Source organism: Natator depressus, chromosome 27, assembly GCF_965152275.1.
Source record: "Natator depressus isolate rNatDep1 chromosome 27, rNatDep2.hap1, whole genome shotgun sequence".
NCBI lineage: Eukaryota > Metazoa > Chordata > Testudines > Cheloniidae > Natator > Natator depressus.
The window spans coordinates 13,390,889-13,418,361 of NC_134260.1; the positions used below are offsets into that span (position 1 = coordinate 13,390,889).

General features: G+C 51.8%; 1 protein-coding gene across 1 annotated transcript; it reads left to right on the forward strand.

Moving 5' to 3' along the window:
• Positions 1-98: 98 nt before the first annotated feature.
• Positions 99-27,376, forward strand: WIPF2 (WAS/WASL interacting protein family member 2). Its single transcript, XM_074940724.1, has 9 exons — positions 99-155; positions 11,036-11,121; positions 13,438-13,564; positions 14,718-14,850; positions 15,366-15,479; positions 16,212-16,874; positions 18,116-18,325; positions 23,238-23,339; positions 24,176-27,376. Exons 3-9 carry the CDS (start codon positions 13,502-13,504, stop codon positions 24,214-24,216), a joined length of 1,326 nt encoding a protein of 441 aa, XP_074796825.1. The 5' UTR covers positions 99-155; positions 11,036-11,121; positions 13,438-13,501; the 3' UTR covers positions 24,217-27,376.
• The last annotated feature ends 97 nt before the right edge of the window (positions 27,377-27,473 follow it).

The window sequence follows — 27,473 nt, forward strand, 5'->3', positions numbered from 1 at the left end:
GGGCGGGGGCGTGTTCTCTGCCCATGCGCAGAGGGTTCCCCGGCCGCCATTTTGTTTGGCCGCCGCGGCTGGGGGCCGGGGAGGTTCGCTCATTTCCGGGTTGGCGGAGGCAGGAGGCCCTGGTGCGGAGCGAGCGGCGGCGGCGGCGGCTCCAGGTGAGCAGGAGCCCCGGGTGGGCGGGGCCCTGCGCTGCTGAGGGCTGCGACGTGCCAGAGCCCACAGGCGCCTGGGGGGGTGCGGGGTCTGCCGGGGGGGCTGGGCCCGGGGGGGGTGCGGGGTCTGCGGGGGGGCTGGGCCCGGGGCCGGCCGGGCCGGGGTCTGCGGGAGGGGGGTTCTGGGGCTGGCGGGGGGCTGGGCCTGCGGGAGGCTGGGGCCCGCGGGGGGCCGCGGGCTGGGGCCTGGGGGCCGGAGATCCGGACGGGGAGCCCTTGCAGCAAACGGGGTGGCTCCGATTCCCTGCAGCCCAGTGGGGTGCCGCCCCCCGCCCCGCACTCCCTGGTTCAGCCCTTCCTGGATGTGTCTTGCCCTTGTGAATTGCCCCGGGCTCGGTGCGGGTCGGGGTGCTCTTGCCAGCTGGTCCAAGGCTCTGTGTTGCTCCCTGCATGAGAAAGGTGGGATTTCCCTTTCCGGGGGGGGCTCGTTCCTCGTGGCCCGCTGTGTCGGTGCTTCTCTCGCACGCCCTGGCAGCACCGGCGGTGCGTGGCATCCCTGCCCCTGTGGGACGCTGTTCGTGTCGCTCCCGTCGCGCTAGTTGGGAAGGAGGCTGCGGCCTTATCGGCATCGCCAAAGCACCTGCCTCTGCCTGACAAGCTGCTTGTGCTGCCGAATCTTAAATTGCCCCGTCTTCTCTGAGAAGAGACATAGAGTTCTTCCAAATTCCCCGTCCGTCTCCCAGTCATCCCCCACTCCTGAACGTGTGCGCCTGCCAGGGGTCCCCCGGAGCCCTCTCCGACGTGTGGCCACTCTCCCATGAAGGACTTGGACGGTCGGCCAAGGGAGCGTCAGTCTTGGGGCAGAGGATTACCCGTTCTCAGACTCTCACAAGCATCTTGACCCAGGTGTTTATCCCTGCTCAGGCTGTTACCTGCCCAGCCTTTAGCCTTCTCAGCGCTAGGTTTATGTGCAGATGAGGAAGAGCAGGCAAACAGATTGCCAGCAACATACTTGAGAACTTGGCTTGCGTGCGATGGGTTTGTCTCTGTTGCTGGATTTTAAGGAACGGGCTGCAAGAGAACACCTCAGTTTCATCTGTAGCCTGGGGGAATCTGACAAGCCAGTTGCAGCCAGGGAACTCTCCTCCTGGGCCATGTACAGAATTGCCCAACTGGTCAGGTGCATGATGGGGTTTCTTGCTTTCCTCTTAAGCGTCAGCTCTTGGCTGCAGTTAGAGGCAGGGAAACAGCTGGGGAGGACCAATAGTCTGATCTGATCTGGTAAATTGTGCATTGCTATGGTTCTAACTGATCATGTGATAACCTGGCTCCTGCAAGGAAATGCTCAGCATTAATCCTTAATGTATGCTCCCCCAGCTTCCTGCTCTGCGAGCTCAGGGGCTCTGTGCTTCCATTGTAAATCTTTGGGGTTCCCCGTGCAAAGTCCTTGTTTTAACAAACAAACGAGAAGGCAGCTGATAATTGTTTTATCTTTCATGGCTTGAAAGAAACTGGTGTCAGGCCAATGTGCCATGGTATAAGCACTGTCCTTTCCAACGCCCTTGCTCTGCAGAATTAATATGGCTTATTCCTGCCCTTTATTATTCCCCTGCTTTTCCAGGCTCAGGTTTCGCCTGCGCAGAGACTGTGACTCTTAGTCTATTATAGGCATTTGTCTGTGTGGTATCTTGGTGCCCCCAGATAATCTTCAGGGCTCCAGAACTGGCTGCGTGTTGCGGGCTGTGTATGGGAAGAATATCTCTGCACAGCTGGAGTGTGTGCCAGGTGTCTTGGCATTGGATTTTCTCTTGTCACTGCATTCTGTTGGCTTGCTCATCTACTGTCACCTGATTGATGGGTGCGCGCTCTCTCTCTCTCTCTCACTCGGCTATTCAGCCCCAGCACAAGACTGTACAGGGAATGTCTTGTACTGGAAGAGCCAGGGAAACTGCATGTCAGGTTTTGAGGGGATTTGGCCAAATCTCATGTGGGAACTGGGTCTGGAACGGCAGGTCAGGTGTGAGAGGCGGCAGCAGCAGAGCTGGGGGTGGGTAGCCCGGGACTGAATTAGGGAGGGATTCTCAGCCGTCAGCAAGCAGTGTGTTACAGGCAGTGTGGCCTGATGGCTAAAGCACTAGACTGGGATTCAGGAGACCTGGGTTCTACTGCTGATGTTAGAACAGTACTACCGTTCTACTACTTCTCTTGGGTGACTGGGCAAGTCACTGCCCCTCTTTGTGCCTGTTTCCTCATCTAGCAAATGAGGTGGTAATACTCATCCGCTTTGTAAAGCGCTTGTGATCTGCTGATGGCAAGTGCTGGATAAGAGCTAGGTTATTACTGGTGCTCTGGGGCCTGTAGTGAGTATTTTCCAAACCGCAGCTTGAGCTAGCTTCCAAGCTGATGCATCTGGAGTGAGTATCTCACACAAATCCATTTGCTGTTAATAAGCTATGAATAATCCATCTCTGATTCAGTACCTCTGAGGACCAAATTCATTTAGAGAGAGACAATGGCCCCCTTTGCAGCTGTTCAGGAGCCTTGGCAAGCAGTTATTTTAATGCCGCCCGACGGGATGTTGTGGAAGCAGATGTGAATTGCATGTAGTGATCAGCGGATAAATGAATGCACCGCTCCTGGCACCTTGAGAGCACTTCACAGGCTTTACCAACAGTTCCTTGCAGCCAGCTGGTATCGGCATGGAAGTCGTTCTTTGCTGAAATGCAGGTGTTGTACATGGAGGGAGGCAAAGAGACACCTTCAGGCCAAGAACGAAGTGCAGCTTAAGCGCGCTAGGACGGGGATGTTACAGCTTCTTCCGTGGGGTTGTGCAGGTGTCCTAGAATTGGGCTGTGCCAAGGACAGAAGCATCACATGGGGGAGTCATTTAAAGGAACCACTGCAGAGAGCATATTTCATGTACTGCATGCGGGTGGGAATGTTTGGAAAGATGCCGTGAACCCCAGTGGCTTTGTCTGAGGCCCCTCGTTTAGCTGTCAGCAGCCTTGGATTCTGCTCTGCCTGCTGCTGATCTCTTTGGTGTGGCCGGTGGTGGCCCTGCTAGAGAACGCCAGAGGCGCTTGGTGAAGCTGATTCCCCTTCATGGTAGTGCCTTGACTGCTGCTGAAGGAGCCGATGCGGTTTCAGGCAAGGCGTGAATTTGTCCGGCATCATGCAGGAGAGCTGATTTGAATGTGCTCTCTGAGGCAGACCCACCTGCCAAGAACGTCTCCTGCAGTGCTGGGCTGATGCCGGCGTTAGTGTTTTAGTGCCAGGGCTTGTTGCGGTTGTCACACTCCTGGGTAGTTTGGCACACCGCTAGGCCTCTCGGCTCGCTCATGAAGAGTTTATCGGAAACGTCGTCAGTTAGGTTCTTGCTGCAAATTGTCGAATGACGTTGCAAGATTCTTCCCAGTTACTGCTGTGTGTGGAGTAGCTGGGATACGCCAGATGTGCTCAGCTCTCTCGCTGTATTGCTTCGCTGCTTAGGGCTCTGAAGGGGCCCAACCCCCCCCGCGTGACAGTGAGCTGTGCATTGGGCCAGAAACTGCCCAGACCGGTCGCTTCCTGAACAAATACAAAGTGTCGCATCCAGCAACTTCGCATACGCTCGACATGTGAGCTGCACCACACAGCTGGGGGGAGAGCAGGCTATCCATCGGATCTGCACACAAATCGCCCCCTGTCTCCAGACATTATTTCTTTGCAGCTGGGCCGTTGCTCTTCAGAGCCAGACAGGCTGGCTTGATTTACTATCTTCCCCTTTCACTGGGTCCGTTTGACTGGTGTTCATAACTTAGTGCTAAATCAAAGCCCTACTTTATGTTGTCGGCCATCAAGTCATGGCAATGTGTGAATTTCTGAAGCTGCTCAGAAGCGCGCTGTCTCTGTGGCTCTGGCCCCAGGGCATTAGCGCCAGCAATGAGAGTCGCTGCTCAAGAGTCCCACTCCGTTATTGCATTTTCTGTTCTGACTGGATTGGCTCTTCATGCATTATCTTTGAAGTGAGGCGTGACAGTCACCTGCATGCCAATGTAGAGGTGAGGGCGCTCGCTCCAGAGCGGGGCTCTCGCCGCCGGGCTCTCTTCGCTTTCAAGCAATTCTGTCAGGGCGTTTGGTCCTCAAGTCTGTCTGACCTACTTACTACTTGCTCTTTCAGAGGGCAAGACAGAGCCATTCTTCAAAATAAAAGTAGGGTTTTCACTGCGAAACAGACGTTGCCTGGGGGAAAATGGTCCCTAGTTAGACATCCCACGAAAGCAAACTGTCTTCTTTCATCTCCTGGCTTCCCAGTAGCACTTACTGAATCAGTTCCCTCTCTGTGCTTCTGGGGCACAGTAACAGCACTTAGTACTGGAGCGTTTCACAAAGGTGAGTCCGTTTCGTGGCCCACGTTTTGCAGAAGGGAAAACTGAGGCTCTTAGTGGCTGTGACTTGCCATGGGTCATACACTCAGTGGTGGAATTGGGATTGTGATTTGGAGACACTCTGGATGCATGGTCAGGATGAATGAGATGCTGCCATTGCCTCTGACAAGCAGTCTTGTCTTCTCACCTCCCATTAGGTTCTCCAGAGCCCGTCCTTGGACACCAGAGCAGCAGCTCCCTTGGAAGTGCTGGCAGCTCTGGGAGGCTATTACTTGTCTCCGTGCATGAGGCAGAACAGGACAGAATCTTTCTTGCTGGCGATGCGTGGCCAGAACGGACCCAGGGTGACTTCCGGGTCCCACTAGAATTGCTACAGTGGCACCACCGCAGCGCTGTAGCGTAGTCACGGCAGCACTGGGAGGGGCTTTTCCGTCCCTGTAATAAATCCAGATGTTGTAGCTAGGTTGAGGGAGGAGTTCGTCCATCGACCTGGTGGTGTCTACACGTGAGTGTAGGTCGGCTTAATGACACCATATGGGGGGGTGACGTTTTTCACAGCCCTGAGCGATGTAGTTAAGCCAACCTCACTCTGTAGTGTAGACCACCCCGGGGATGACTCTGCCAAGGTTGAAATTTTCTTTTTTAAAAATAAACCTGTTTAAAATTTGAATTTAGTATGGACTATTTATTATAATATGCTATAGATACTATACATTGATTATAATCTCTCAAAACATTTCCCGACAAAATAAACATGGTGTTGTCTGTAATTCCAGTTACCACCCTAGCGCGGCTTGATACAAATCGGGAACAAAAAGTGAATTAGCTGGTAAGTAAGCAATGTATCATTCACACTTTGTAACATTTTACAGATTCTCAGGTGTAAGCTAGATAATTGCTTAAATAAATGTGGATAGCTACAGCGGCTCCTCCTAGGCGGCCAAGCAATGGAGCAGATTTCGTGTAAAGGCTCTATTTAGTTGTAAATCAACATGTTTAACTGGTTAGATCAATCAATTAGAATGTGCTTTTGTTCAGTTATTTTCTAAAGTCCCAGTGGAAACCTCAGGTTAAATCAGCCAGTGAACTGGAGGCTTTGCATTGAGTGATTAAATCAGTCCACCGGGCTGGGTACTGAGCTCTAGTCTGCAGGTGTGTCAGTTTCACCCCCCGTGTTGACACAAGACCTTTCTTACACTTACCCAACCCTTGCAAAACACACACGCCCCTGCAACTGGAGCTGTTGTGGTGAAGGCCCTAACCCCTGCTCCTTCAGTTCCTGTTGACTTCAGTGGGAGCCTTGCCTGAGTAAAGACTGCAAGATTGTCTTAATCTAGTGGTGCCGGGTTATGCACAATGGCCTATGGCTAAGACATGGCATTAATAAAATGATTTGGGGATCCACATGGACTATCCACCACGGTTGGCAGGCAGATGCTTCCATTTGACGTCTTTCCCAGAGTGCGTAGATAGTGGTGGGGACAGCAGAATGCCTTGCAGGCTGGATTGCAGAGAGCGCGATGTTGTAGTCTTGCCATTGGCAGTAGAATTGCATGTTTATGCCGTAAAGCAGCCATGTGGCTCTTCCGGCGTAACATTGGGCCCATGTATAATGCTTTTGTGTCTTCAGAACTGTGTACAAACATTGAGCGATTGTATAAATGGCCCAATATCACTCGCAAGCACTGAATAGATGGGCATTGGGCTTGTAAACTTGCTCCTAATTGCTCGTGAACTGCAGAGCTGGTTAGAAGCAGCAGCGTTTTTAGCCACTTAGGTTTTAAAAAACATACCGCAAACTGTTTCCTGACTGCATCTCTTCTCTCTGTGAGGTCATCCTGGCTTTGGCTCAGCTCGGGGTAACCAGACTCTCCTGGTGGAATTCCATTAAACGGTTCCCACATTGTTACAGCAAGGATTGGCCATCTGTGGTAGCTACGCAAAATAACTTGCACTGCATGCCTGTTCCTTGCCCTGCATAGTCTGAATTATAAATTGGTCCATCTCTGCTTGGCCCGTGCCTAGGAAAACCCTGCGAATACTTGGCTATGTCCCTGGGCCCAGGAGCCTGCTTTCGCTAGATTGCATGGAAGGACGAGAGACCGATCTCTCCCCACACTGAAAGAGAAGAATGCAAGGGACTGTTGTGGCCAGTGCTGCCTCCCAAGGCAGTGCTCAGAGATCCCAGCCTGTGAAAGAATCCCTCCTAGAAAGTGGAGGAGGCAGGCAAACCAGTACGTCCAGTCCCTTGTGGCCTACAGGTGGAAAAAACAAAGGATAGCAAAAGGAACAAGTTAAAGGCCAAAGACTTCCCTGGAACAAGAAGGGCTGAGAAGGTATCTTTGAAGAGTGCTGCACAGACAGCTGGTCCGTTAATAAGTAAGGATGGGTGGGAATGACTCAAACTGCGAAGAATAAAGAACTCATGGGAATAAAGAAAAGCAGTCTGGACAGCCCTGAGCCTGAATGTCTGCACTGTAACTTCATAGCCCTGCAGCCCGAGTCAGCTGAGATGGAGCAGCCCTGGTGTTTTATTACAGTGTGGACACACTCAGAGAGGGAGTCAGGAGAAGACACAGGCTGGGACTGGCCATCGTGGGGCCAAGGAAGTGGCCACCGGTTAGGGCGCAAGAGGCAAAGTTCCCTGCAGCACTGCGTCCAGGCAGGAGGGGGTGCCCTAGAGGTGAAGATGCGCTCTTACAGACCCTTAGCACCTTTTGAAAATGCTGTCAGCCTAGCCAGTAACGTCTCCTCCGTTTCTGCATTGCTCAGTGCTGAGTCTAATTTCATTGGACATTCTCCTTGCCTAGTAGATTCTGTTGTTGCACCTAAATTCTGCTCTGAGACCGTTCTCCTGTCCTATATGAGATGAACTAAACAATAGCCCTTTTTTCTTTTCAATTGTGAGAGTTTAATTTACTTGGAACATACAAGCAGCTATTTGAGCTCTTAGTGGACGGGGATGTTGGATTACTGGCCGTTGCTAAAGAAATGTCATTTTTATTTAAACTATAAGCTACTAACGTCAATCAAACAAAGGCACTGAGGTCCTTTTTCCTCTTGCAGCATATTGTTTGGTTGGAGGCGTGGGTGGTGCAGTTGAATGCATCCCCCTTTCCCCTCCCCAAATGCCTTTATGGGGTCACATTCTAAAGCCTCAGAAAGCCCTCAATTCAGTCTCTATTTACTGTTGTCAGTGAAATGATCAGTAGAGGATTTTTTAAAATAAAATGTTAAGAAAAGTCCTCTTGTTAGTTTTCGTCACATGCATCCCCATCCCTCTCTGCACCTCATGGGTTGTTCTGTGGCGGGAGGGGGAGGGAAACCCCTAAGCTTTTATGGGAGGGGTGTTTCCTCCTTGCCAGATCAGTGTTTCCTTTGCTTCAGTTTGATGTGGTGACAGGATTCCTTGATCCTGCTGACACTCTTCCTTTGCCAAATGAAGAAAGTTAAGATTTCTGGAAAGCTGTTAACGCACGGCCCAATTTGGCAGCCCTCCAATGGAGCAAAGCTCCCACTGAGTTGCAAAGCGGGGTCTTGCTCCATTGAGGACCCTGGAATTTGACCCTGAGGCATCTGAAATTTTTGTTCAAGGTTTGTTAAAAATGCACTCTCAGTGCCCGTGGGTTGTTAATAATTCATGATGAGTGTCTGAGTCCTGCAAACTGAAGCAGGTATGTCTGTCTGCACTCAGAGATGGGCCATGTGTCTGAGAAGCTCTGAATTGAGATGGCAGCTTGCTCTCTTAAATCATTTATGGTACATTTTTAAAAGCCTGACTGACCCTCAATTCTGAGATATTTTGCAGAGTAAATTAGTTATGTAGCAACCTCCGTGCTCTTCAGAAACAGAGACTCAGGAATGTCGCACTTCAGGGTTGGGTCTGGGATACTGAATCCAGGATCTGGAATACTTTCGGGAGGCTGAAGAAGGAAATTATGGAAGTGCTCTAATCTTGTGAATAGTCTAAAAGCTACTATAGCTACATCCGGCAATCAGTGCGGCATCATAAGGTTTGGAAATTCCACTCCAATCTGCAGTTCAAAGCCACTGCCCTCTGTGAGGATGAAATGTTTTCTTCATCTTGGTTTGCAAATGCAAACTAGCCGTAGAAGCATTGTAACTATGAAATATGAATCTGGCACGGTACCCAAATCCCTTTGAAAGGTGAGGAAATGTGCTCCTGACCTGTGAAAGGCACTGCTGCATCTCCAGTGAAAAGTCCTGACTGGAGAATCAATACTGAATGCTTTAGAAAACAAGTTATTTCCCTTTACAGCACATCTGGATTTCACAAATGTGTAGAAAGTTTAGGCTACTTCCAGCATGGGTTTGATCTGTGTGGATTTTCGAAGGCTAAGCACAGTTGGTCACTACAATCCAATGAGCTTCTGAGCATGAAGTTTGGCTTAGTTATTCTTTAAAAGGGTGGGGGAAAGGACTTGTTCTTACGCTCAATAGAAGTGCTTGCAAATAGACCACTTCTGATCTGGGTTTATTGGGCAGATGAACTAGTGTATAAGTTTTCCAGTGGGTGGGACACAAGCTGAGTTCTGAATGGCTACTATAAAGGATCTCTGTCAAAGGAGGCCTGGTTGCCTTGCCATCCAAAAACCACTTGCCTCCTTCTGAGCTCTTCAACTGAAGAAACTGGGAAGAAGGTGCTTCCTTTATTTTTATGTATAAAAGATCCACTAAATGGCAAATGTCTTTTCCTCTGGTTTACCCAAAGAGCCTGGCTGTGTTCTGTGCTTTAGTCTATTACGGTGCCTTTTGCATGCTGCCCTGCTCTGGGTCTTTCAAATTGCTTCCACCACAAACCAGAGGCTAAACCGCCGGAGCGTATAAAACCCTTGAACATTAAGATCTGTTTCCAGGTAAAAATCCTGATTAATAAAGGACAAAGCAAATGAAATGCTGGGCATCAGCTGTCTTAACTGCATTGTGTCAAAGGGGCGTGTTTCCCATAAGGTGCAGACTCAACGGGAAGGGCCTGTAAGCGTTGCTGTGAGAGACTCTTTATCAGCTGTGTTGACTGTCTTCATGAACCTAACAAAAGATGTGGTGTGTTTTTTTTGTTTTGTTGTTTTTTTAAGATTCCAAGATCTAGATTACTTCAGCCTTCCTTTGGAGTTTTCTTCTGGTTTTTCTCGGTATAAAGTAACGCGCTCCAATAGGGCTGTTTTTTGAGCTCAGTTGAATTCATTGGCTCTTAATTTTTAAACCTGACCTTTGCTGAGGGGTTTGTAGCCGTGTTTAGTTGCAGGATATACGAGAGACCTTTCCCAGATCTGAGGAAGAGTGCTGTGTCACTCGAAAGCTTCTCTCTTCCACCAACAGAAGCTGGTCCAATAAAAGATATTCCCTCGCCCACCTTGCCAAGTGGTTCATCCGTAATGTGCATTGGGCCACACGTTAAAATGAAGTGACCTGGTCATTAGAAATCTAGCTCCCTTTTCTCTCTGAGCTGCTTTAGCTTAGACTCTTTCTGCTTTTTTTCTTTATTTCAATACCTGTTTCGGTAGACTGGGACTTCTGCTTAATGTAAAGTGTTCAGAGATTAAAGTGCATCCATGAGTACTGTGAGAATCTTTCCCCAGCCAGCCCCACAGTCACTCAGTTTAATTCTGCAGGATTTTCCCCTCTGTTCCACTGAACGATTGCACGTCAAACTGATGAAAGTTGAGTAATGATCTCCGAGGTACAGTGAGGTCCCAGGGGTCTGAAGTAGGATGTGGAAGCAGGCGTGCCCTGATTCTATCCTGGACTTTGCCAGTGACTTGCTTTGTGACCGTAAACAAATCACGTACTCAGTGTCTGTGGAATGGTGGTTGCAGCTCTTGGTCTAGGGTGCCTATCACAGTCGTCCACGTATTACTTCTGTAGCATCTGAGCACGGCTGGTACTCGCACGGTTGGGCAGGATTGGTGTATGTAATGTTCAGGATCTATGCGAAGTGCTGTTGTGTAAGTACAGGGCTAGATAGCAACACCTTCCTTTGCATGGACTGCGGTGGGGATTCCATCAGGCCTGATCATGCTCGTAGCAAGCATGAACTTTGATTTCCGCTCAGTGGAGATAACTCCTCTAATCATCTGAATGTTCCTACAGGCCACGCGTCGAGAGGATGGGGAGCAGTTCTTCATGGCTTTGATATTTTTAAAGAGGAAGTTGGGTGCTAGGCATGGCTTTCAAATACCTCAGACTGAATCATAAATCTTTACCCCGTGCGCATTTCCCAGCTGTTAGTGTAAGCTAATTACCCCAAGCTATTTTCATCTTCTCCGCCGAGCTATGAAATCACAGTATTGGCCTTGTGACATCACAGTCGCTTCTGTGGCAACAGGCAGTGCGAACGTCAACACGAAAGCATGAGTTCATCGCAGGAAGGAGTGGGAGCACACGTGTGCTACTCAGGGAGAGAGCGCCTATTCAGACACACCGAAGGCAGCGCAGACAAACCCCAGCAAAGTATGTGACATTATTCCTCTTACCGAGAAATTTGTTCTCTTTCAGATCTGTTCTTGTGTGCGAGTTCCTATCTGAGTGGATTTGATGTCTTACTCCAATTCACTTGCCTTCTCGATTGTTGTGAGGACAAGGTGGGTAAGGTAGTGTCTTATTGGACCAACTTCTGTTAGTGAAAGAGACAAGCTTTTGAGCTTACGCAGAGCTCTTCTTCAGGTCTGGGATTAGAGTCTGGAAAGTGCTGAGACGAGTAATAGCTGTAGGTGAGGTCTAGATTTTATTTAAAAGCAGGATCTCATCCCGAACAGAATTCCACAGCGGTGTCAAAATGAAGAGCTGTTGTCTGAAAGGGCTCTTGGGTAGCTGGATTGCAGCGCTCACTTGGTGTGCCGTGTTCGAACAGGGAGCCTCGTTATTTAAAGAGATGTTTCTATCGGAATTTTTTTCATAGTAATGTTTCAAGTGCCACTTAGTATCACTGTAAACAAAAGACTTAGAGACAAATATTTTTCTTCGGTTTATTTATGTATTTAACAGCAGTTTGTGTAGGGCCGGTTTCACTCTTTCCTGCTGTCTGCATGGCTCTTTCACCCACCAGCAAGAGAGGGACATTTTTAAAGAAGGGGTTGTAAAACCATAAATATTGGCATGTGGGCTCTAGGGCAGGGAAAGTCCTTTACATTATTTTGAACTCTGGTTTTTTAAATTGACTCTTTCAGTCTGCTGGTGTCCCTTTCTAAACAAGGCAATACATGTAAATGATGAGACTAGAACCTCCCTAATTTGCTCTGATCGTGGAAGGGGTACTGTGGGAATGATGGGATTCTGTGAATTAGCATGAAAGGAAATGAACACAGCTTAAAGAAAAGCTGCTTTGATAACCTAAAACCTACATGATTTATTTAGACAATATGGGTTGCCTCACTAGTAAATTATTCTATAGTTTATCTTGTAGGAATAATGAAGTCTTATTACAAGCCCCCATTGCAGCCTCTGTTGCTCACTTCCCACCTCTCAAAGGTTGGCCAGGGTTTATTTTCTGCATTAGAAAGTGTGTGGACTGGCACCATCTTGCTATGTCATGTAACTGCCTGTTAAACTCCTTGGTTCGCTTATGATGGGATCTGGGCAAGGGATCTGGAGCACATGTAACTCCTGCTTTGACAAGTGAGTCCTGGCGTTCGTCACATTCCAATCCCATTAGCCGCTACTGTTTGAGAGTTTTAATTTTGTAATTTCATGTTGTCAGACTAATGGCTCTGACAGGTATCGGTGTCTTGCAGTCACCTGGTGATTCACCATCTTGTGCCTTTATCTACGTCCTCCACGGAAATGTTTCTTTTGTGACAGTGGCTGGTTTGTACAGGCTGTTCAATACCCAGGTTATTCAAAGGCCTAACAGCAGCGGGTGGTGGTTGTGCTAGGTAAGCTAGAGCTCAGATCCGTTATTAGGAGATTTCTATATGAACAGTTCAGACAGTGAAATACGCTCCCATTGGGCACTTTGGAGTCACTGTTAGAAATAACCTAGACACTGGGCCAGATTTTCAGGTACTCAGCTGGCCCTTTGCATTGGCGCCTGTGTGGGATCTGAACCTTTTTGAAAATCTGGCCGTTAATGCCTCCTTCTCAGGGATGGTTCAGGAAGAAGAGATTCTCCCCTGCTGTGACCCAGGGGTGCAGGCTCCAGGTCTCTTCCATCTCAAATGGTTCTTGATGATGATTTACACGATAAAAGATGTAGATACATTTATGGCTTGTGGCTCCCGCCTGGGAATTCTGCAGCGTTAGCTCTTGATTTCCACTGCTGAGCTGTAGATGTCATGGGCCCGTTAAATCCTGGCGTAAGCAGCCTCCTGCTGTGGCGGAAGTGGTGTGGATTGATGGAGTGTAGGATCAAGGTAGCTGGTTTGTTCCTTTCTCAAGTGAGATGATTGGGTTAAAAATAAATTGAATTCTGGATGCTTTGCAGCTCTCGCCAGCCATGCTTCTTGGGCAAGTGCTGAGCCTTCCTTGCTAGGGACCTAAAAGCGGGTCCAGATACAGGGTCTGGGGGATATCCTGGGTTCCTACACATAGTATCTGCCCCCAGGCTGATCTTCCAGGTGTGATTGAACTAGTTGCCTCTCAAGGAATCTCGCACCTTAAGCTGGCCAGAAGGTGGCGCTCGAAGCTCACAGGTATTGCTCTCCTGAAGCCAAGCCCTTGGAGAAGTCTCTGTACGGAGGATGGGTAGTGCTGTATCCTAAAGCTCTGTGCTCAGCGTCCACCTGTGATTTGCTCCCAGGATCCGCGTCATTGGGGACTCTCAGAGAGGCGGGGCTGCTGAAGTGGGGTGTTCCAGACAGTGTGGCCCGCTCGTGCCAGTTGCTGTTCCTTGCCCTGGCACTTGCATGGTTGCGTTGCTGAAATGGCCTGCGGGTCCCTGACTGTTTCTGTCTGAATTACAGGTATATGAGGGACCAAACGCTCCGCGGACGCTAAGCAGACTGAGCCAGCCAGGAGTGGGAAAGGATGCCAATACCTCCTCCCCCTCCACCGCCTCCTGGCCCCCCTCCACCGCCAACCTTTAATCAGGTACGGCCCCGCTCGCCCCCTCTCTCTGGGGCTAGTGGCTACTCTGCCCTGCCACTTCCCTTCTCCTGGGGTGGCTCATGTACATGGGGTGCTTTCTTCACAGCTGCATTTTCTCTGGCTGGATACCCTGGTGCGTTGCTGGAGCTGTTGGCGGCAGTTTGAATGGGACTCCAGAGACTGTGTGTAACTGTGGATAAGTCACCTGACTCCTGCCCTCAGTTTCCCTGGCTGTGTGGTGGGGATCAGTGAATGCCCATGTGACATGGACGATGCTAAGTGCTGGAGACGTGTTGATTAATTAGGTGAAGCTGTGAGATTGTGCCCTGTGTGCATGATTCTGATCTGGCACTGTGTGGCTACTGCCTGCAGCAGTGTCCCCTCAGGGCTCAGCTGGGCAGCATGACCAGCCCTCTGGACGTATCACTAGCAGAAGTTCCGGTGTGAGACAGGGCCCTGTTCAGCAGCCAGAGCTAGGCCGTTTTGGGCAGCGGGGGAAGTGGAGCTGGTCAGAAGCAGGGGACGAGACGAGGGAACAGGGGCAGTGAAGTCGCTGGTGGGCTAACAGTTGCCATCACCTGTCAGTTGGGAGTGGCGCTTCCTCCACCATAGCCAGTTCGAGGCGCGCTAGGGGAGGGCTGAGATCCTGTGATGTGGGGCTGCTGCCCCCTTCCCTCCCAAATGGCCCCAGAGGGAGAGCAAAGACTCTCAGGTGTGGTTCTTATGCCCCTTTGACCCAGCGGAGATGGGGACACTTATGTCTGGGGTAAGGGGGCGAGGACTGTAGCGACGCTCCTCTTGGGCATAGGAGGAACCTGCCCGGTACTACTTGAGAACTCTGCGTGTGCCTTGGTTTGGGTCTGGCGCGATGCTCCGTCTGGAAGGGAGGGATTGAAGCAGAGCTGCCTCGTGATGGGAGGGGACAGTGCAGTGGTGCCAGGGGCTGCAGTCAGGGTTGGAAGGGAGGGATTGAAGCAGAGCTGCCTCGTAGCGGAAAGGGACAGTGCAGTGGTGCCAAGGGCTGCAGTCAGGGTTGGACTGGGGGGATTGGGGTGGTTTGTAATGAGACTTCCAGCCAGCCCATCTGTACCAGCAGGGCTGGGAACGTGCCTGGCACTGACTTGCTTTCTCTCTGTAATGTCCCTCTTGTCTCTAGGCAAACACCGAGCTCCCGAAGCTGAGCCGAGATGAGCAGCGAGGTAGAGGAGCCCTGCTCCAAGATATCTGCAAAGGGCCCAGACTGAAAAAGGTGACGCAGGTCAATGACCGGAGCGCTCCAGTCCTGGAGAGTGAGTATCCTAGGCGTTTGCGTCCAAACCACCGTGCGGTGCCTCTTGGCCCCAAAGCCTCCTGTCCACCTCTAGCTGCAATTCCAGCCCCTCCCGTAGGTGTTCCTCTGAATTGCTGCCGTTGCTGGGAAGGGCATTTGTTGTGAAACTGCAGCAGCCCCATGGCTGCTCCGTACTGGCCGAGTTGGTTTCTCCCCACACCTTCCCTTAGAAACTTCTGAGGCCCCATACTCCTAGGCGTACAGTCCTCGTTCTGTGAACACACACTCACTCCTGAGCCAAGGCCTGGGGGGATGTTGGTGCTCCAGCTGCAGACGTGAGAGGCACCATTCAGTTAGTGGTCCTGGAGTGACAGCGAGTGGGGGTGAACAGAGCTGCTAATGCCCCGCATACACGCCCGGTGCTGCGTAATCTGAGGCATGCTGCGCCTGGAGCTGGGATGCTTCAAATCAAAGCCGCGAGAAGGAAAGGGGACCCTTGGGAGGGAGGCTGAGTTTGGACCCCTCTTGTTTCAGAGCCCAAGGGAGGAGGCAGTGGTGGCTCCAGCTCAGCAGCGCTCCAGCCCAAAGGGGGCATCTTCCAAGGGGGCGTCCCTAAGCTCAGACCCGTAGGAGCGAAGGACAACTCAGGTACCCAGTAAATCGCTCGCTGCCGTTGCTTACCGGTCACCAGCGTCGAGCAGGGGGGTCTGAAATGCTGCTGGGGTGCGGGGCGCATCACAGCACGTTGCAATGCACCAGTCCCTCCGTGGCCCCCCGCCCTCGCTAGGCTCTGGTGCCTGATCTGGTCTCAGAAGGGCTGGGGGTTCTCACTGCATGAAACCAGGGTTACCAGGCTGGCCCAGATGGGGGAATGGTCTGAACACAGGCCTATGAGCCAGGCGATAATCCCAGTTTTTACAGCCATCCTGTCTGGGACTTTGGGTAAGCCAGTGCATCCCTCTGTGCCTCAGTTTCCCCCATCTGTCCCATTAAGGATAGTTTATTTCCTGGGGTGGGATGAGGCTTGTCTTGTCTCGTGCTTTGGGAATGGCCCTAGGTGCACCAAGTGTTAACAGAAGAATGTTACTTTGCCTTTCTTCTGTGCATAACCTTGGCCTTCAGAACCTGCGAGGGTTAATTAGTGCTGCCTGGGAGGGGAGCTATCAGCTCCCTCTGGAGATCCCTGTGCTTGCCATTCCCCCGTCCTGGCACTCTGCTGAGCTGAGCGCTCTGGCTCCGCCGAATTGTGTGCCGGGCGCTGGCTCCAATGTGTCCCTTCAGACCAAGCTGGGCCCATCGATCTCCCTCAACTCAAGCCCTAGGCCGGGCTGGGACCCTTTTCCTCCCTTGGCAAGTAACCCAGCTTTCTATCCGCCACAGACAGCTCCTCTGGCAAGCAGTCGCTTCAGGTTCCTGGCTCCAGATCAGCAGCCCCGAGGCCTCCGGTGCTTGTGACCAACAGCCGACCTCATGATGACTCCGACAACAACCGGGCTTCCCCTCCCGAGCTTCCCCGGATGCAGAGACCCTCCTTGCCTGACCTTTCCCGGCCCAACAGCGCCAGCAGTACCGGCATGAAACACAGCTCGTCTGCCCCTCCGCCCCCGCCTCCGGGCCGCCGAGCCAACGCACCCCCCGCACCTCCTCCGATGCATGGCAGCAAAGCGCCTTCCTACAACCGGGAGAAGCCGTTACCACCAACTCCAGGACAGCGGCTCACCGCAGGCCGGGATGGCCCCCCAGCACCGCCCCCCATCAAGCCCCCCCCATCCCCAGTGAATGTCCGAACGGGGCCAAGTTCTCAGAACCAGTCTCTAGCTCCCCCTCCGCCCCCCTATCGGCAGCCCCCCGGCGTTCACAATGGCCCTTCCAGCCCTATCAACGAGCTGGCCCCAGAGCTGCCCCAGAGACACAACTCTTTGCATAGGAAAACCCCGGGCTCCGTGAGGGGCATGGCCCCTCCTCCACCCTCTTCGGCCTCCCCGTCGCTCCAGAGCAATCGACCCCCTCCGCCGGCCCGAGACCCTCCAAGCAGGGGAGCAGGTAAGAGCCCCTCCAGCGTGCCCTGCTCAGCAGCCCCGGAGCTAGTGTGGCAGTCAGGCAGCCACGCAAGACGCGGCTGCCTGCTCCTGATGGTTTGCAGTGGTGTAGCCGCGTGGCTCCCCAGGTGTGAGGAAAGACAAGGGGGCAGGGTGGAATCCCCAGCGCCTGCTGCGGGTAAGGGGCGTTCGTTTGTCAGGCTCACCGATGTGTGTGTCTGATCCCTGAGGGGGTTCAGCCTCCTCCTGGAACTTGTCCCTTGCGTTAGAGCCCTCGTTTGCAGGAGCTTTCTGGGAGAAAGTCAGAGCTTCAGGGTCTGATGTCGGCCTTTCCGAGCATGACTTAAGGCAATGTTTTCTCTTCAAGCTCTTTGCGTTTTCTCCTGGGTGCCCTCAGCTTCCCCCTCGCACGTGGCTCCATGGCCGTGCTAGCATCCGCCTGTGGTCAGCCCCTGGAGTCGGGAAAGCACAGCACTCGTATTTTATCGGGCTCTTCGAATGCACCGTCCCGGGCTGCGCCACAAGGCTGCAGTTCTGCCTCGGTTAGTCACCAGCTCCGGCCCCTTGTGGCCCTGCTGGAGTCCCTCAGTTCAGTCACCGCTACAGAGCTGGTGCATTATTTCTGTCTAATTAACCTAATTAGGAACATGAGCTGAAAATGTCTCGTTGGGGCACTAAACAGCAGAAAGGCTCTAGTAGGTACTTGCCGAGCCCTGATCCTGGTGTGCTCTAGCCTGGCATCTCTGCCTGACCTGGAGTCTCGGCTGGCATGAGGGGGTAGAGTGGGCCCCTGAAAATACTGGCTTGAAAAATGTCCAGATCCTGACAGGTGAGCTGTGTGCTGGGATTTTGCAATGGTAACGACCAGTCTTGTTGAACATGGGCTCCCCAGCCAGCCAGAAGAGGGTTAGGTCTGGTGTTCTGTCCCCCGCTGGGCTGCCCACTGGAGAACTGGGCAGTACCCTCCGAGCGGTGGAATAACCCTCAGTGCCCCGTTGCTGGAGGATGCCTCACTGGAGAGTGCTGGGGGAGGCCCAGTCCTGCCCAGGCTGCGCAGATGGACACGATGATCCAAGAGTCTCCCTGGCCCTTGTTTGCTGGAAGCTGGGAGTGGGCGACGGGCTGGATCGCTCGATGGCTGTGTTGTTCTGTTCATTCGCTCTGGGGCACCTGGTGTTGGCGGCTGGGCCATCGGTCTGACCGTTCCTATGTCCTTATCTGTGCTGATCAGGGTTTCTGTTGCAGCCCCCCCACCCCCGCCCCCGCTGATGCGGAATGGTGGTCGTGACGCGCCCCCGCCCCCGCCCCCCTACAGAATGCATGGGTCATCGGAGCCTCCGAGTCGAGGGAAACCTCCGCCCCCACCTACCAGGACACCGGCTGGGCCGCCCCCTCCACCTCCGCCAGTGCGAAATGGGCACAGAGATTCCATCGCCACCATGAGATCTTTCTTGGGTGAGTAGATGATGTTAGACCCCAGACAGAACCTGCCTCGGCCTGCTTGGGCAATGCAGTCCAGGTTCCAAACAGCCCTCTACAGACGCTGCGTTGGGGAGGCGCATGGAAAACTGCTGTTCTTGTAGGTCCTACGTAAACAAGGTGTGAGCCACTCCCTGCTGACGCTGCAGCAGTTCAGGAATCTTCATGGGTGGGCGCACGACTTTCCGGCAGCTCGAGCGTTCCTGGGTCTGTCTCCAGTACAGTGCCTCTGCTGTGGCTGGCTCTTGGGAGGAGAGGACAGTGCTCCCTCCCTCCCTGCCCTTAACAGCCAGATGCTTTCTTCCGAAGGGTGTTATTGCAGGGCTGACTCTGCCCTCCCCCGCTTCCGGGGTGGAACCCCGCTATTCCTGTCCTCCTTCAGTTCAGAGAGGAATTCTGTTCCCCCAGGGCATTCATTGCCTCATGTCTCTCTAGCCCCTAGCAGCCTGGCTTCTGATACCATGTCGTGGTAGAATTCTAGCTCCTTCGGAGACAAGGGAGGATAAAATGGATGAATTTCAGGGTCTTATGAAGGCTTTAGGGGGTGGCGGGAAGCCCTGTGTTCCCTGGCTGTGGTGTCTATGCTGGCTACATGGGTGGGAAACCTTCAGGAATCCCCACTCCTGCAGAGCACTGGGCTTAACTATTGAATGAAAACCTGCCGGCCTTGGGCAGTGCTAGGCATGAGACATGCTGGGGTGGGCAAACTCCCTGTGCGTTGCTCTGGTACCGGGTTTGATGGAGGCTGAAGTGATCAGGTTCTGGATTTGCCCCCTGGCTTGGAGTCATGGGCCCTACTCAGAAAATCTAACCATCATTGACGGGAACTTGAGCCTCGTGAACCATTTGGCTCCTGTCTGAATCAGGTCCAGGCCCACTAGGAACAGAGGGTGGTGGGGGGGAGCATGTTCCAGTTAACAGGTACTGGGGCCCAACTATTCGACGAGGCTGAGGCCTGATTTCCACTCACGCAGCACTCCCTAATGCTTGCAGAGTGGCTTTGCAGCTAGCGCAGTGAACGGAGGGCCCCCGTCAATGGGATCGTGTCTCTAACTGCGTGATTAACACCCGCTGATCGTGTTCCAGGTGGAAATTCAGCCCTGTGTCTGGAGCCATTCTCCTTTGTCAGCCAGCGGCTGGCAGCATGGCACAGAGAGAAATGGGAACTTACAAGGGGAGGGAAAAATTCTCCTCTGGTTCATAGAATCATAGAATATCAGGGTTGGAAGGGACCTCAGGAGGTCATCTAGTCCAACCCCCTGCTCAAAGCAGGACCGATCCCCAACTAAATCATCCCAGCCAGGGCTTTGTCAAGCCTGACCTTAAAAACTTCTAAGGAAGGAGATTCTACCACCTCCCTAGGTAACGCATTCCAGTGTTTCACCACCCTCCTAGTGAAAAAGTTTTTCCTAATATCCAACCTAAACCTCCCCCACTGCAACTTGAGACCATTACTCCTTGTCCTGTCATCTTCTACCACTGAGAATAGTCTAGAACCATCCTCTTTGGAACCACCTCTCAGGTAGTTGAAAGCAGCTATCAAATCCCCCCTCATTCTTCTCTTCTGCAGACTAAACAATCCCAGTTCCCTCAGCCTCTCCTCATAAGTCATGTGTTCCAGACCCCTAATCATTTTTGTTGCCCTTCGCTAGACTCTCTCCAATTTATCCACATCCTTCTTATAGTGCGGGGCCCAAAACTGGACACAGTACTCCAGATGAGGCCTCACCAATGTCGAATAGAGGGGAACGATCACGTCCCTCGATCTGCTCGCTATGCCCCTACTTATACATCCCAAAATGCCATTGGCCTTCTTGGCAACAAGGGCACACTGCTGACTCATATCCAGCTTCTCGTCCACTGTAACCCCTAGGTCCTTTTCCGCAGAACTGCTGCCTAGCCATTCGGTCCCTAGTCTGTAGCTGTGCATTGGGTTCTTCCGTCCTAAGTGCAGGACCCTGCACTTATCCTTATTGAACCTCATCAGGTTTCTTTTGGCCCAATCCTCCAATTTGTCTAGGTCCCTCTGTATCCTATCTCTGCCCTCCAACGTATCTACCACTCCTCCCAGTTTAGTATCATCCGCAAATTTGCTGAGAGTGCAATCCACACCATCCTCCAGATCATTTATGAAAATATTGAACAAAACCGGCCCCAGGACCGACCCCTGGGGCACTCCACTTGACACCGGCTGCCAACTAGACATGGAGCCATTGATCACTACCCGTTGAGCCCGACCATCTAGCCAACTTTCTACCCACCTTATAGTACATTCATCCAGCCCATACTTCTTTAACTTGCTGACAAGAATACTGTGGGAGACCCTGTCAAAAGCTTTGCTAAAGTCAAGAAACAATACATCCACTGCTTTCCCTTCATCCACAGAATCAGTAATCTCATCATAGAAGGCGATTAGATTAGTCAGGCATGACCTTCCCTTGGTGAATCCATGCTGACTGTTCCTGATCACTTTACTCTTCCCCTTTTTAAAGATTGGCACTACATTAGCCTTTTTCCAGTCATCCGGGACTTCCCCCGTTCGCCACGAGTTTTCAAAGATAATGGCCAATGGCTCTGCAATCACATCCGCCAATTCCTTTAGCACTCTCGGGTGCAACTCGTCCGGCCCCATGGACTTGTGCACGTCCAGCTTTTCTAAATAGTCCCTAACCACCTCTTTCTCCACAGAGGGCTGGCCATCTACTCCCCATGTTGCGATGCCCAGCGCAGCAGTCTGGGAGCTGTCCTTGTTAGTGAAGACAGGGGCAAAAAAAGCATTGAGCACATTAGCTTTTTCCACATCCTCTGTCACTAGGTTGCCTCCCTCATTCAGTAAGGGGCCCACACTTTCCTTGGCTTTCTTCTTGTTGCTAACATACCTGAAGAAACCCTTCTTGTTACTCTTGACATCTCTTGCTAGCTGCAGCTCCAGGTGCGATTTGGCCCTCCTGATTTCATTCCTACATGCCCGAGCAATATTTTTATACTCTTCCCTGGTCATATGTCCAACCTTCCACTTCTTGTAAGCTTCTTTTTTATGTTTAAGATCCGCTAGGATTTCACCATTAAGCCAAGCTGGTCGCCTGCCATATTTACTATTCTTTCGACTCATCGGGATGGTTTGTCCCTGTAACCTCAACAGGGATTCCTTGAAATACAGCCAGCTCTCCTGGACTCCTTTCCCCTTCATGTTAGTCCCCGAGGGGATCCTACCCATCCCCTCCCTGAGGGAGTCGAAGTCTGCTTTCCTGAAGTCCAGGGTCCGTATCCTGCTGCTTACCTTTCTTCCCTGTGTCAGGATCCTGAACTCGACCATCTCATGGTCACTGCCTCCCAGATTCCCATCCACTTTTGCTTCCCCCACTAATTCTTCCCTGTTTGTGAGCAGCAGGTCAAGAAAAGCTCCCCCCCTAGTTGGCTCGTCTAGCACTTGCACCAGGAAATTGTCCCCTACGCTTTCCAAAAACGTCCTGGATTGTCTATGCACCGCTGTATTGCTCTCCCAGCAAATATCAGGAAAATTAAAGTCACCCATGAGAACCAGGGCGTGCAATCTAGTAGCTTCTGCGAGTTGCCGGAAGAAAGCCTCATCCACCTCATCCCCCTGATCCGGTGGTCTATAGCAGACTCCCACCACTACATCACTCTTATTACTCACACTTCTAAACTTAATCCAGAGACACTCAGGTTTTTCTGCAGTTTCGTACCGGAGCTCTGAGCAGTCATACTGCTCCCTTACATACAGTGCTACTCCCCCACCTTTTCTGCCCTGCCTGTCCTTCCTGAACAGTTTATAACCATCCATGACAGTACTCCAGTCATGTGAGTTATCCCACCAAGTCTCTGTTGTTCCAATCACGTCGTCATTCCCTGACATCACCAGGAATCTCCAGTTCTCCCTGCTTGTTTCCAAGGCTTTGTGCATTCGTATATAAGCACTTGAGAGAACTTGCTGATCGCTCCTCATTCTCAGTATGAGGCAGGAGCCCTCCCATCACAGACCTTCCTGCCTGTGCTTCCTCCCGGTATCCCGTTTTCCCACTTACCTCAGGGCTTTGGTCTCCTTCCCCCGGTGAACCTAGTTTAAAGCCCTCCTTACTAGGTTAGCCAGCCTGCTCGCAAAGATGCTCTTCCCTCTCTTCGTAAGATGGAGCCCGTCTCTGCCCAGCACTCCTCCTTCATGGAACACCATCCCATGGTCAAAGAATCCAAAGCCTTCTCTCCGACACCACCTGCGTAGCCATTCGTTGACTTCCACGATTCGACGGTCCCTGCCCTGGCCTTTTCCTTCCACGGGGAGGATGGACGAGAACACCACTTGCGCCTCAAACTCCTTTATCCTTCTTCCCAGAGCCATGATCACTTCCGCAGTGATCCGCTCAAGGTCATTCTTGGCAGTATCATTGGTGCCCACGTGGAGAAGCAGGAAGGGGTAGCGATCCGAGGGCTTGATGAGTCTCGGCAGTCTCTCCGTCACATCGCGAATCTTAGCCCCTGGCAAGCAGCAGACTTCTCGGTTTTCCCGGTCAGGGCGGCAGATAGATGACTCAGTCCCCCGGAGGAGAGAGTCCCCGACCACCACCACCCGCCTCCTGGTTCATTTGTGCTAAGCAAGTCAGTGCAGTGCACAGCTCCCCCTGTGACACCCAGAGCATGATCAGGGTGGGTATCTCCATCCCCAGCTGCTCAGACTCGCACAGCCGGATCTCCAACATGCCCAGCAGCTCCCGCGAGTGGGGAGAGATTCTCCGTGTTCCCCCCCAGCAGTAGAGCTATTCTGCGTCACTGGCTCTGATCGGGAGCTCCGAGAACTCGGGGTGTAAGTTGACCTTTTCTGTTTCCTCTCTTCAGTTGTCTTATTTAGTTCACCCTTTTCCCTTCTTCCCAGATGACTTTGAGTCCAAATATTCCTTTCATCCAGTCGAAGACTTTCCAGCTCCAGAGGAGTATAAACACTTCCAGAGAACTTATCCCAGCAAAACGAACCGAGGTAGGTGACGGACCTAGCCAACGTGTCTCGCTGCTAAAACATCTGTGCCTGGTTGGTGGAGGACTCCCCAGCGCCTGTCCCGCTAAGCCGCCTGGGTGGCACCTACCACTTCAGAGCGGGAGGGCTAAAGCCACTGCTGAGCACTGCTGTCCACCGGCTGTCTGTGCAGCGGGCAGTGGGCTTTTGCCTTTCTATCAGCCCGTTGTCTTCCCTTGCTAGGCTTCTCCAAGCCCGCGCGATGGGTCTTTGCCCCTGTTCACACATGGGGTCTAACCCCAAAGGTGCCTTGATTAAGCTCATGGCCTGTGACAATATTGTGCCTTCTAATAGCACCCCCCAGAGACCTGCCTCCGTCAGTGCAGAGCTTCCAGGGCTCTGGCCTCCCCACCTGAGCTCCCTGGGAGCCTGTTGCTGACAGGCACTGGCTGGAGATGCAGTCCTGATTTCCTTCCCCCCTCTCCCCCCCGCTCCTGCAAAACCCCAGGCCTCACACTGGGCTCCTCCATGGCTCGTTCGGGGGCAGTGGCTCTTTGCATCCCCTGGGTGGGTGGAAGCTGGAGCCCCAGGGGGCAGTGCTGGAAGCTGGGACGATAACGAGCCCATGCACCAGTGACGGCTGGGTCTGTGGTTGCTGGACAGGGATCCCAGGTTTCAGGAATTCCCTGGGGGAAGTGGCCCATGAGTGCACAGACTCGGCAGCCATTGGCCAGGCTGGCGTCCGAGGACCGATACTTGACACAGCAGCTGGTGAAGAGACCTTTGAACTGAGTGACTTGGCCAGGAAACTCCTGCGCTTCCTGCTGCAGCCTAACTAACCCGGCTTCCTTGCCTTGCAGCAACACGGGGGGCCCCGCCGCTGCCTCCCATCCCCAGGTGAAGTCCAGCTGCATTGCCTGGTTGCTCCTTGGTGAGGAGACAGACCTCCTCTCCTTTCCTTGAATGGACTTTCCCCCCTGCCCCTAGGAACCTGCATGAGAAGCTCCCAGTGTCTTGTTTTGTTTTTCCAATGGTGCAAGGAACAAACAAACCCGGATGAATCCCCTCTCACCTCCATCTATGCATTCATACCTGGACTTACCTGGGTGAGTCCCTTCCTCCACTTTATAGCTGCAGATCCACGGGCCGCGCCGGAAAGAGGCTTCCTGCGCCACTCTGCAGATCTGTGCAAAAAGACTCTCCTGGTCCACAAAGTTAATATAACGTAGGGTGAACTCCAAGCAAGCAAGCCAGTGTGTGATGGCTTTGGGGCCAGAAACCAGCGTGGTGTGGCCAGTACCCCCCAGTGCTCCATGCTAGGGCAGGGGCATGTGGGGTGGGGGGTCAGATTTGGAGAAGGGAGGGCAGGAAAGGGCCCGGGGGGGAGGGGGGTGTCAGATTTGGAGACGGGAGTGTAGGAAAAGGGGATGGTTTTCTGAAAAGCGAAATGTCTAGAACACTATTGGCTGTGAACACTATATACTGATCAGTTCAGCTAAAGCAACAGGTTGCAGGAAGAGTTTAAACTAACATGGTTATTTACCCAGACACAGCAACTGCCATTTCCCCCCATGGATACAGCGAAGGGGACCCTACTGTCCCAAAGGAACACGGGCACACTGGGTGGAGCAAATGCTAGCTCAGGGCACGCTATCCCAGCCGTTCCAGAGGGACTGACCCCTGGCTGGAACATGCAGGCTGTTTGTGGGCCGTGTTCTGTCTGGGGATGCTGTCCATGGCTGCGTGGCCCTTCCTCAGAGCGTATTGTTGTAACAAATAGGGCACTGCTAGATTTCCCCTCCTCCCCCCGGAAGAGAATTTGACAAGGCTTATCATTCCTGGTTTTTTAACCTGGTAACGGCAGCTGCAAGCATCTCCAGCTTGCCCCCTGGTTGCGACACGGATGGTAGCTAGCGGCCTGTGGTCTGGGAGCTTGCTGTATTGGGAGCGGTCAGTTTAGTCAGACCGATGGGTTCCTGCGAAATACTGTCTCTGCTCCCGATGGGTGGCACGGCCCTTCGTGCCCTGCTGGGTACTCTGATTTTAATGCTAAATGACCAAATTTATCATTTTAACAGGAAGACTATCATCGTTGTAATGTTAATAAGCAAAAAATATGGAAACCCTGCTAAATAGGTTTTAATCTGTGGGGGGGAGATCAGGGTCCTCGTGTTCTGACTGTGGGTTGCCTGGCTAGAGAGAGTGTTTTCACGCTATTTCTAATGGGGGGATTGCCTCGTTTGGCCAAACTAGCTAATGACTGTTCAGATTCCATGGTTTCTAACAATAATCCAGTACCTAGCTTTTGTTTTGCCTTATACACTACTTCTGTCCTCCTGTTGGTACCAGATTGATGATTATTCTGTATATTTACTCTCTAACCAGGAGGGGTTACATTAATCATAGTTACTGATCTATTTTGTATGTTGTAAAAAGCTTGTAATATAGGATTAAGGTGGGCTTGTTGCAAGTATACTAAAATCCTCACCTTTAAACTGCTCTTTTTCTATGATGATGGAAATGTATCCTTTTTATGTTAGAACTAGGCAGCACTCATGTTGAGGACCACTGCCCAGTTACAGGAAATTTTGGGTTTGTTTTTTGTTTTTCTGGAGGAAAAATATCTGCCCAACTTAGCTGGTTGGAAGAGAAGTTAATGCACTGTGCATTTTTGTTTAAATAAATTTTAAAAAAGGAAAAAAAGTATTTCCCTGTAATGTTCGCTTCCTGTGAGTCTTGTTTTGGAAGCAGAGGGGGTTCTTTTTAAAGGAAAAAATAAAAACCAATAAGCTTGAAATTGCATTTAAATAAAAATAATAAAGATGCACCTCTGTTCAAATCGCAACTTTTGGGCCAAAGCACTTTGCTATTAGGTGTTTCGAATGTTGTCTTGTATATGTTTTGTGGTACTTCCATTGCTCGTCGGAGACCTGTTAGCGTTTCCTTCATCACCCTGCTGTGGTGTCTGTATGCCTTGGTCATTTATCGGTCGGCGGGGAAACGCAGGCGGAACCAGCTTTGTAGCAACGCGGGGAGTATCCAAGATGGTTCGGCCAAACTGGTCTGTGACTCATCAAAGGATGCTGCTAATGGTAGATCACAGGGAGCCCTTAAAGGAGGCATAGACTTGTTCGGGTGGGGAAGAGGGGCAGAAGGAAGAACAGGAAGATACCACTATATGGCAATGTGATGCTTCCTCAACTAGCCTGACGTAACTGCTTAACGTCAGCTTTGCTTAATGTAACATGGGGTTTGCTTGATTTTTTTTTTTTTTCCTGACTGCTTGAAATGGGGCCCTTGAGCCTGGGCTTTTTGTAGTAATAGACACTGCACCAACGAGGAGGTGTGTCCACCCCCCAAGAGGCGAGCAATCAGTTTGGATGCTCCAGCTAGCAAGGCTCTGCTGTGCCCTCTTTGGGATCATAGGGATTGGCTGGAAACAAAGTTCCTAACAGTCCTGTTTTTCGTAGTCTTGCGTTGCACCTGGAGCAGCTCCGAAGGGCTGCAGAAGGGAGAGGCTCAGTGGGTCTTCAGCGAGAGACCAGTCAATGGATGTAAAGAAAACGAAAAATGTTCTCCATTCATGCTTACGGTGCCTTACCTGTGTCCAAAGCATTTCGGACTCCTCTCCTTGTGCTTCGCGAACTGAAACAATTCAGCGTGCATATTCCCACCACTGTGATTTGTTTTTCCTTTCACTTGTTTGGTCCTATTTTAAATCCCAAGTTCGTCTTGACTGCAGCGCCACTGGGAGGAAGGGTTCCAGTTTCTTGAGTCTCTCCCACTGCAGCCGCTCCTCAGCTTGGAAGAGCTCAAGTATTCAACGGCCCGTTGTATAAATGGACCAGATCTGACCTGTGTGTGGAGTCCGCATGATTTTTATAATTTATTGTATGATGATTTTTTTTGTTACATTTTGCTGCAAGACTGTAGCCATCTCTAAAGGTTTGACTTCTCCCTTGGAGGGATGAGTACTGTAGCTCAGATTCTGGTCTAATTTTGTATGTTTCTTCCTGACTCTGCTACATGCAATTCTTTAAACCTCACTATTAAAATAATAATCCCAATGTTCTGTCGTGCTTCACATTCTTACCCTGAGGCCCCAAGGAGCTGCTGGCCAGGTTGGTGAATCCCCCGCTCTCCCATCTCCCAGCGGAA

What these genes read in the sequence shown, in the direction of transcription:
- WIPF2 (XM_074940724.1), top strand. Translation starts at nt 13,502, where the DNA reads ATGCCAATACCTCCTCCCCCTCCACCGCCTCCTGGCCCCCCTCCACCG. An exon ending in CACCGCCAACCTTTAATCAG is followed by an intron (nt 13,565 to 14,717) that starts GTACGGCCCCGC and finishes TCTTGTCTCTAG; the next exon opens with GCAAACACCGAGCTCCCGAA. An exon ending in AGGAGCGAAGGACAACTCAG is followed by an intron (nt 15,480 to 16,211) that starts GTACCCAGTAAA and finishes TATCCGCCACAG; the next exon opens with ACAGCTCCTCTGGCAAGCAG.